General features: G+C 36.5%; 1 protein-coding gene across 1 annotated transcript in view; it reads left to right on the top strand.

Moving 5' to 3' along the window:
• Positions 1-10,597, top strand: part of ano1a (anoctamin 1, calcium activated chloride channel a) — a 52,839-nt gene that overhangs the window by 8,022 nt on the left and 34,220 nt on the right. The window contains exon 3 of the mRNA XM_053327973.1: positions 4,618-4,965. Coding sequence (XP_053183948.1) covers positions 4,618-4,965 — 348 coding nt within the window. The remainder of the gene's footprint in view (positions 1-4,617; positions 4,966-10,597) is intronic.

Below are 10,597 nucleotides of genomic sequence, written 5' to 3'. Positions count from 1 at the left end.
CACACACAGGGCACCATTATCATTCATCTGAAGTCATGTTTCACTCTCTTTTAGTTCTGTTTTGGTCTGCACCGACTCTACATCTGTCTCTTTATCACTCAACAGATAGTGGCTAACTGTGTCTGACACTTGCTGCTTATCAGATATGCAAGTTAAGTTTCATTCTTTCACTGAAAACTTCTCTAAACATCTGTAAAGGTCAATAAACTACAACAATGAGCTGAAAGATCCTGAAACTTAGCTTTAGAGGAAGTTTCACATTACACATATTCATTAGATCCATTGTTAATATTATAATAGTTTTAGAGCATACTGCATTACATCCAGAACACATAGAAGACTAGACAAAGCAGTTGCATTATATTTCTTCCAATGAACCAAAAACCCACCAGTGCTCCTGTACTGGAATAGTAAGCAGACCTAGCAGCTCTGTGTTGGTTAATATGTGCTCATGTTGTTAAATAGAAATACATTATAGAACATGCACTAAGAATAAAATCAGATGAGATAATAATAATAGACTAGATTTTGAAACAGTGATTCATGATTAGGTAAAAAATGCAGAAACAGCGTTAAAGGCCCAATCAATGCAATCTACAATGTGCTTTAATTGTACATATTACCAAATGATTTAGCACATAATGAGTACTCTCCGTTTTGCTTTAATTTACTTACATCATTTACCTGTAATATCACTGTTGACCTTAGTTTTTTTTAATACAATTGCAGGCTATAAGTAGCACATTACATTTGTATTTTTGTTGTGTAATTGTGACCGTTGTTTATATTCCATTTTTATTTACATTGGGTCTCATTCTTTTTGGTGCTGCAATGACATCATTTTCCCTAGGCGCAACAAATTTCCATGTAATGTAATCACAACATAGATCTATCAGTTGAGTTTATACTGTGCAATAAACAGCTAGCCCTTTTTTTACTGGATGTCAACTTGCTGAGGGTCAGTGAAGTATCTGAGAATCTGTGTGTGTGCTTGTGTTTAATCACTGTGCGCCTCATTGTTTTGTCAGATGCCCCCCAGAAGTGTGATACTTTAACCTCAGCCAGCATATGCACACACACACACACACACTCATACACACACAATGTTACCTCTGTCACTTTTGAGATATTTACATAGACTTACATTCATTTCCTAGAGACATAACCACACCATACACACACACACACACACACACACACACACACACACACACACACACACACAGAAAACAGGGCCCACAAACAGCTTGGAGTTTAGTCCATGGTGTGTCAGTGCACTACACACATCTGTAATCAGATGGATAAGACTGGACAAAGTCAGACAGACGAATTTTCTTAGAATCACACTCAGATCAGAACTAAATCTAGAACTACTCAACCATCCTCAGCTATATAATGCAGTAGGGTCAGTGACAAATAAGTGTTGGCAGGATGAGCAATTCAAAAATATCTTACAAATAGTTTTAAAAGCAGCATCAGGTTTGTTAAAATGTACATTTAGTATTTGTGTTGCTTTTATATAATTTGAAATGACAGTTGCACCATTTTTAACTAAAAGTAAGACTGAATGCTCCTGAAAATGTCAAATGGTGTAACCACAAATTAATGATAAATATTACATATTTGATCCACCTACAGTGTATTTAAGTAGACTTATACTAATAATGACTTCATTTAAAAATGTAAATGTTTCCTGATCTCCCTGATTCTCCAGATTAAATGTAATATTTAGAACAATTGTATTCCATTAGCTTTATTTAATATAAAAGTTATAATGTAAGATCATGTCAAACTAGTTGATATGGTGTTTTATTGAGAATTTACTGTTTTTAAGCAAGTTGAATGATTTGGTGCAGTGGTAGTATAGTTTGGTAAAGTTTTTATGGTTACACAACTTAGACATTTTTACCATAATCCTCTAATATATTCTCTCAAAATGGATTAAAAGCAGAAATGTTAGGCTGGGTCCACAAAAAAAGAATGTGTACAAGTTATTTATATGTTTATTTTCACATTTTAACCCTTTACATTTGACTAAACCACATGGACACATGAAAACGTTGTTGACCCAGTAACAAATATGCAGATAATGAAATGAATAAAGTTTAGTGGAGGATTTTTTAAAATTTTAATCATACAAAACATGTAAAATATAATGAAAACATCAAGTCAGTGTTTTTAACATAAAATAATTACTATGAATTAAAACCAAACTCAAAGACACTGCTTGATAATTCAATGTTGTTTTTTCTATTTTGTGTCTGGGGTTATCAGGGAATCACTGAAGTCATTAGGTTTTATCCTCTGGTGACCCAGAATGTTGTCCACAAGGTCATTGTAATCCATTCAATAGCTGCTGAAATATTAAAGTCGTGATCAAAGCAGTGTACAGACTGACTGACAGGCATTACCATCCATAGAGCCTCGCTATTAGTGTGGCTAAACACTATCAGGGAACCGCCTAAAACTGCCTCACTTTATGTTCCTTTATTTTCAAAAGGAACATGAAGTGCATTCAGGCAGATCCCTCTTCTCTTCTCTCTCGTAAAAAAAAGTAAATGACTTCCATTAAAGCAGAAGGTAAATTCCACATTTGTGTAGCTTGTCTATCAGTCAAACACCCACACACTCTCCTGTCAGGCTCTTGGAAGCAGTCAATTTTATCTTCTCCGGCAGTTTTCAGACTGTCTCATCATCTGTGACGGCAGTAATTCTTGGACGCTCGACAGATGATTCAGTCCAACCGAAAGAAGTCGGGAGATGCTCAGAACTCATTGTCACTTGTCATGAATTTATTCCCTCCATGGAGGAAAAACCATCACATAAAACCAAAAATCATGACACTTCTGTAAGTTAAAATGGGCAGACTAACATTAGACATTTGCTGGTCTACAACATTAAGGGTACAAACAACTCAGGATTTTACAGTCCACAATGACATACTGTAGAACAACAGGAACTCTCATTTCACACTGTTTGGAATTGTACTGTATATCAAAAATAGCACAGGATACATATTACTCAGCTGGCACTTCTACTACTGCTAGGTACACTCAATATTTGATGACATGGTGTACATCATGTTTTAGCTGTAGAAGCACATGTATGAACAACATGTAAGCATGTGTATGTTGTTCCCTGTTGAACAAGACGTTGCGTATTAAGAGCTCTATGTTGTCTATGCTGGCCTTCTCCATTGAATATCTCTGGGGACAGTGGACGATGTTACAATGCAACTGTGAACATGTATGGGGCCCTGGAGTGCATTAGTCCAGTGTACCATGAAGTGGACTGCAGAGAATGAATAGCGTGTTGCAGCCATTATCGATGTCATTCACTTCCTCCTCACTACCTTGTGCTTTCACTCTGCCGTTCAGTGTCCATCTTTGTTTGCCTTTCAGGACCAGAAGTATTTATAGTTTGTGCAATACATTCTTTAGACGACAAAGGTTTACCTCCACAGTTTTGTTAAAAATGATGGTGCCTGTGTCACCATTGCCTTTTTTACTATCTAACAACAACCGCAGTCTCTTCCTAGCTTTAACAAAGTGCTTTGGTTTGCCTGGTATGACTTTGATTTTGGGTAGCTGGGCTGAAGAGGTAGAGCGGTCATCCACTAATTGGAAGATTGGTGGTTTGATTCCTGGCTCCTCCAGTGCACATGTCGATGGTTCCATGGGTGAGATACTTAACCCCAAATTCATCTTGATGGCTGTGATATATGAATGTGTAAGTGAATGTTAGTTTCCTCCAGATGAGCAGGTTGACACCCTGCTTGGTAGCTCCAGAATTGGTTCTGCCATTATTGTAATAATATTTGAGAGCAGTGGGCCACTAATAGGCTTCCAGTGTTGCCTGAGATGATGACTCCAACTCCCAAAAATGTTGAGTAATTAGGGGAAAATATATTGAATGAAAACTGAGCAGGAGTGCACTAGGAACATGTTGTTTCCTGTGTTACATTTTGTATGTGAGTGTGTGTGTGTGTATGTGTGTGTGTGTGTGTGTGTATGATTGAAGCCACTTAGTTCCAGGTATTCCTATTCGTGTTGTGAGGACTCGCCTCCCTTATTAAGACAAAAAGCAAGTTCCCTTAAAGTAAATCAATCATAAATGTTAGGTTCAAGGGCAAGGATCTATACTGTTCCATAAAGGTCCAGGTTTGGCTGCAGGTTTTCTTTCCAACCAATCAGGAACACATCAGGCTTGACTCATTTAATCAATTGATCTCAGTCTTCAGACAGTTGATTGGTTGAATTGTGTGCTCTTGATTGGTTGGAACAAAAACCTGCAGGCACACAGCCCTTTATGGAACAGTTTGGACATGTCTGGTTTATGGCTATGGTAATGTTAGAGTTAGAGCTAGGCATGTGGTGGTTTTGGTCAATGTTAGGATCCTTTCCAGGAAATGAATGTAAGTCTATGTAATGTCCTCTAAAGTGATGAAAATACAACTGTGAGTCAACGTCTATGATTGCAAGATCTGCCTTCACAGATTATTTGAAAGTGACTCCTGCATGTGACGGAAAATACTGAGTTGATTTTTTGAGTTTTGTCAACGTTATTCTTACCTTATATTTAAATTAATCTATGACTTTGTCCCTGTTTTGCTTCTAGCCATTGAAAAATCTTTACTCGGATGATGGCTCACCTCTGTCTCATCGGCTCGGCCCGTACTTCTCTGATGGCCGGCGGCGGGTGGACTATGTGCTGGCATACCAAATACAGAAACCCGGCAGTATCCGGCGACAGTCATCCAGGTTTGGTGACAGCAACTTCATCCGAAGGCTTAGACGCAGTATGAGCATGAGAAGCAGCCGAGCGCCACTGCAGCCCAAAGAAGACCCGGAGATCGCTGCTCAGGAGCAACGGACTGACTATCATGAGGATGACAAACGCTTCAGGCGGGAAGAGTTTGAGGAAAATCTCCTGGAGACAGGGCTGGAGCTGGAAAAGGATGAAAAGGTGAGAAAGGAGGGAGGGGTTTAAAGTGGTATTTTGTCAATTCACTAAGCTGTGCTTCTCTTATTGTTGCTCCAGTTGTCAGGCTATTCTTTATAACACTGCAAATATACAGTTTGCAGTGATAGCAGTGGCAGGTTGTCTGGAACAAACGGGAAAAAGCTGCTTATTTCTAGGTGTGGACCATCAGTTTTCCGTTGAAATGACAACTCATGGTAGCAGATTTAATCGGCTGTAGCTAGCTAGCTAAAGTTAGCTCCACAGGCCAACAACACATTAGAAAATCTGAACCATTTTAAAAAGGCACTTAAATATGCATTTGAAGGCTATATATGTTATCATGCCCAAAGATTGACTCCAAAGCTGCAGGTATCAGGCAAAGAGTAAGCGGACACAGAAATAAAGGCACAGCATTGCTCTTGTGTTACATTGTTCCATTCATTCATTGTTAGTTCTAGTAAGATGTTTATTATAGTAAAAATATAAGATCAGACAGTTATTTCGATCTAACATCATCTTGTTTGGCTGCTTAGCTACGTTTTCAGCCTTAATGTTGCAAGAACATCACAAGAACAAACTTGAGGACTAACTGCAGTGTTTGGCTTGGGTAACATAGACTGGGTTTCACTGTATTTCTTGGTAGAACTGCCAATTGCAAAACATTCATTAAAGTGAATAACTTTCATAAACTTTTGATATGCAAAATCAGTATTATGTCTTCTCATATACACCATCACATGAAATACTGGCAAGAATATCTTACTCATAATTATTTTGTGCATAATATTCTTGGTATATTTAGCTCTGTGGACCTTGATTAAAGAGTACTTTTCTTTAACTTGTGTAGATTTATAAATAAGAGGTAAACATAATTAAAATAAAGAACATTAGGAAAATCCCCAGTAGGGTATCTAATTTATTTTAAGGTGGTTTATATTGAAATTGCCTAAAATGTAATGTATTTCTCTTTTTTTTTATCAAGTCAGGAAATTGGACACACTTTCATTAAAATCTGATAGTCAGGTGGGTGATCACATACAACACCTTTCTTTCAACCAGAGAGCTCTAAAAAACAGATTCCGCCTCAGCTCTGTCTGACTTTAGAGAGAGATCATCCCCAATTTTAAACCCATAGTCACAATAAATAAAGAATTGAACAGATTTGTATTGAGGTTATTTAAAGATTTCTCTAGAGTCTTCTACAAGCAAAGTTACTGATAAAGCAATTACAAATAAACACATAAAAATACAAGTGAAGAAAAATAATGAATGAGTTTGTCATTATTGTATTCATATGAAAGACAGAGTGTGTAAAGAATAATGTGTAGATGTGTGGTTAAGTAATGAAAGTGCTGTATAAATGAATACTGATAGAGACTAATGAGCCAAACTCTGAGCGTTGGCCTTCCTTCTTTGTTGTGGTGGGTTTTGGTTAGGTGGATGAATTAAGTGTGTTGTATCTCAAATATACAGTGTCACCTCTCTCATGACCTGCCTTCATTGCTGGGAGTAGTTCTTGCCTTCTTGGTGGACTGGCGGTTTTCAGGAGATGCCTGAGCCCTTCAAGTTTTTAGCTTTATCCAGAACAGCTAGTTTTGTCCTACAACGGCAGAAATCTGACCACAATGGGTTGGGGCTTTTCTGATAATGACGTTAGCTTCCTAGTGTCAAGGGAGTAGAAGGAAATTAACTGTAGGAAAATAAAGTCAGAATGAATTGAAGAAAGTCTCTTTTGATAAAAAATTCAGGCTTGCAGGCTTAGAATGGATCAAACTAAAACCAATGTGAACAGGCCTGAGCAAAGGATCCCACAAGACTGAATTGAAAACCAGGACTTAAATACAAACTGAACTAATGAAATAATGAGGAACAGGTGACAAGACACAAGGCTGGGAGCTGATTGGTTGGGATAGAAGAGGGAGCAGAGTAGGTGTGAAGGGAAGTGTGGTGAGAAAAGTAGGCTGGGGACACATCTAACAATATAGATGAATAAACTTACATAAGTACACTATAACCTATATATATATATATATATATATATATATATATATATACTAAAACTCTTATTACCCCAACTGGTCGAGGCAGATGGCCACTTAGAGACCGGTTCCGCCTGAGGTTTCGTCCCATTAAAGGGAGTTTTTCCTTGCCTATGTCACCAAGTGTTTGCCCATGTGGGAATGCTGGATCATCTCTTCAATTTAAATTAAACAGTATGGTGTAGACCTGCTCTATATGTAAAGTGCCTTGAGATAACTCTTGTTCTGATTTGGCGCTATATAAATAAAGATTGATTGATTGATTGATTGATTACAATTTCATAATGATGCAGTTCTACTCACAGAGGCTGAAAATACAAATGATTCAAATCTCCAGAAACAGTTAAATATGATTTAAAGAGAGTCCAGCCAATGAGCAAACACCTGTCAGTTTCTAGCTATGAATGTCTGCCCAACACTTTTTCTTCAGACCTTTTCTTTCCCAGACTCTTTAACGCCATCTACAACAACATTATGGTATCTTTGACTGGTCCTCCAGATAGTCTGTCTTGTCTGAAATTGAGTTCAAACTTTTGCAAATTGTGTGCTTATCTGTCCTGTTTTCATTACAGTTCTTGGACTGAGTTTAACATGAGGTCTTAAAATCAAAATTGTCATATTCCTTTTTAGTTATATTGAGAGTTACCTTGAGATCATAGACTTGCTTGGACAGATCATCAGACCTCTTGTTTTAAGAATCAACTATGATCTGTACCCCAACTATGATCCTTTCCCTGGTCCAACAATTCACACACTTGGGTCATGGTGGCATATTCCTCAGCAGTGTTGTTAGAAGCTTTGGGTGGTATGGTTTAGTCATCAGCCTTCAAGACCTACTAGGCCAGCAAGACAGAGCATGGAATCTCCACAAGTAAGGTGACATGCAGGAGGTCACATGGTACATTCAGGCCATGCGAGTGACAGTGGAGGACTGGACCTCCTGGGAATTTGAATTATAGATTTGCTTTCAATTTCCATTCCATCTCCTCTATCTCATGGCACTTTTGAGTTCAAACCTATTACCTTTTATCTGCAGCTGTTGAACAGATCAATATATAGACCTGTCAATTTAATGACTTTTTTTCGATCTATCTTGCACTATAACAGATGATGGGCCACTTGATACAAAATAACTGTTCAAGTATGTTAACCACTGCCCAAGCATTAAATGCACTATTTCATCATTGTCAAGTGAGACCTGTAGGGTCTGAAACAACCTGCTTATCTACTTGACTTCCTGATAGATGGAGGTTAAGCAGTTTGAAAGGAGGTGAGAATAGTTCATTATGTTGCACATATGGGCACAGCTTGAAGATAAGGCTCGCTGTGTGATGCTGTGCACAGTTAGTAACAGAAGGTGTGTGAGTTGAATTACATAAGCCTTGGGTGTGTCTATGTGTTTGTGTGGTAGAGTAGTATTTAATGGCATATCAAATAAAAGTAGGTAAGAACAAAGAAGATTTACATTAAGTCTGAATAAAAAGAAATAATTATTCAAGACTATTCAGTATTAAAATGAGTATGATTAAACAAAAATGTAGGAAACTGAATTGATTACAACTTCATTGAGGGGACAAAAAACATGCTGACATACTCCTTTCAAATTAAGTAATTAAATGAAAAATGAATATAAAGCCAATAAAAAACAGACCTTACACATAAATACATTTTCAATATAATACTAAATCTTCAAAAGGGACAAGAAAACAGTTATATCTGATCAAAATATACTTTGAGATTATTAGACCTGTTCCATAAATGAGAAAGAGAGGATATCAACACTGGCAGTAGACCAGCCTGATTCAGGTACCAGGTCTAGTTAGATTAGATACTAGGACCAGTGCAAAATGATCCAAGAATGCAAAACATAATATTTTAATGATGATTTTATTTGCATTCAAATTGAATGAAATGAACGATACAGGCAAATTCAAATATACTTAGATGGTTTTAAAAATAACTAAATAAACTAAGTTGGTTATATGTTGCTTGACAGTCAGCAGACAGTTGATTGTTTTAGTTAATCCGCAGCTTCAAACTGACTTCAGGGAATTGCTTTGTCATTACTTTGCATATTATTCCATCTTACCTACTCTAAGCATTTATGTTACTTGATAATATTCAGTATATTTGTGTTACCACTGTGTGTTTTGTTTGTTTGCTTCATGAGTAAGGTTTTTTCATGCAGGATCTTTACTTGTAATAGAGTATTTTACATTGTAGTATTGGCACTTTTACTTAAGTAAAAGATTTGAATACTTCTTCCGCCACTGCTTGCCACACAGTGATTCATCCATTAAAAACCACATGAGCAACACTGTGACATAAGGCAATTTGATCCTTTGGAAATCTTCATTTACTCTGAAATGGCTTTTAGCAACCCGCAATGAAATAACTGGAGCTCCAAATGTCATACAGTGTCACTCTAAATGGCTTTGAAATGTGTGGGCAAACCTTTGAGACAGTATCCCATGGAGGTGTATGGTGGCTTGAGTGTACCAAAATAATTATTTTCAGTGGGTAAGGGGATATTACATAGTGTGGCTTTATAGATTGTATGTAGAAATAATGGATTAAGTTTCCTTTGCTAACTCCATCATGACAACTTTAAATATATCATCAACCTACCGAAGGAGGAAAAAAGGGAAAAAAAAATTTTATGGAATCAGAATGATAATTAGCTATAAATGGCTGCTGTCATGGTGAAAATATGTTTTTCACCAGCATCTGTCAACATCAGTAATCCACAGTGTTAAATCACACTTATTTCAAATGTTATTCAATTTAATTGAGCAGAACACAATTGAAAGAATGAATAAGATAGATGCTAATAATATGAATGTGAATGTAACAAGTAACAACAGTCCAGAACAACTTCTCATTGGTAATGACTAATCAATAAAAATATATATATTCTGTCACTGAACATGTTTTCCTTCTGTAGAAATTCAACATATAGCTAACAATAAGCTGACATTACCATTAGCATTTTAAACATTTACCATATAGTCATTTTCCACCATGAAAAAGAAATGAACAATTATCCACATATAATGGTGAATATCACTTTAAAAAAGTTTTGATGAGCAGTTATGTAAATTTATTATATAACTTTTGAAAAATATTATTTCCAACAAAAAAAAAGTTTTGTATATACATATGCCCATTTTTGGCTTCCCTACATTAGAATTAAATTGTGAAATTGGGTTGCACTTTCTTTGTCTTTTTTTTTTTTTTTTTTTTTTTTTTTTACAGTACATTATTGACATATTCCATATAATGAACATGTGCCATAGCTGTCCAATATTTTTATGATATATTTTTATTTTATATTACATGTTGCTCCTGTAACAACAACCTCATTTTATTGTAATCTATTGTCTCATGTTTCATACAAATATACATGCAGAAAGTATCTGCTATATATAATTCTGCCAGTTTGGATTGGTTGTTATGTATTTCTGCATCCAGACGGGTCAGTGTGCCGAGCTAAAAGGTGTGAAGTGAGTCTGGCAGTGTATGAGTGGTTTTACATAACAGTAGAGGACGCAGAGACAATCTCATATACAGAAATAAGGATCTGATTTTGTGCTGGA

The sequence above is a fragment of the Scomber japonicus genome, chromosome 1, assembly GCF_027409825.1.
Source record: "Scomber japonicus isolate fScoJap1 chromosome 1, fScoJap1.pri, whole genome shotgun sequence".
NCBI classification, from domain to species: domain Eukaryota; kingdom Metazoa; phylum Chordata; class Actinopteri; order Scombriformes; family Scombridae; genus Scomber; species Scomber japonicus.
This window is presented reverse-complemented; position numbering and strand designations above follow the sequence as displayed.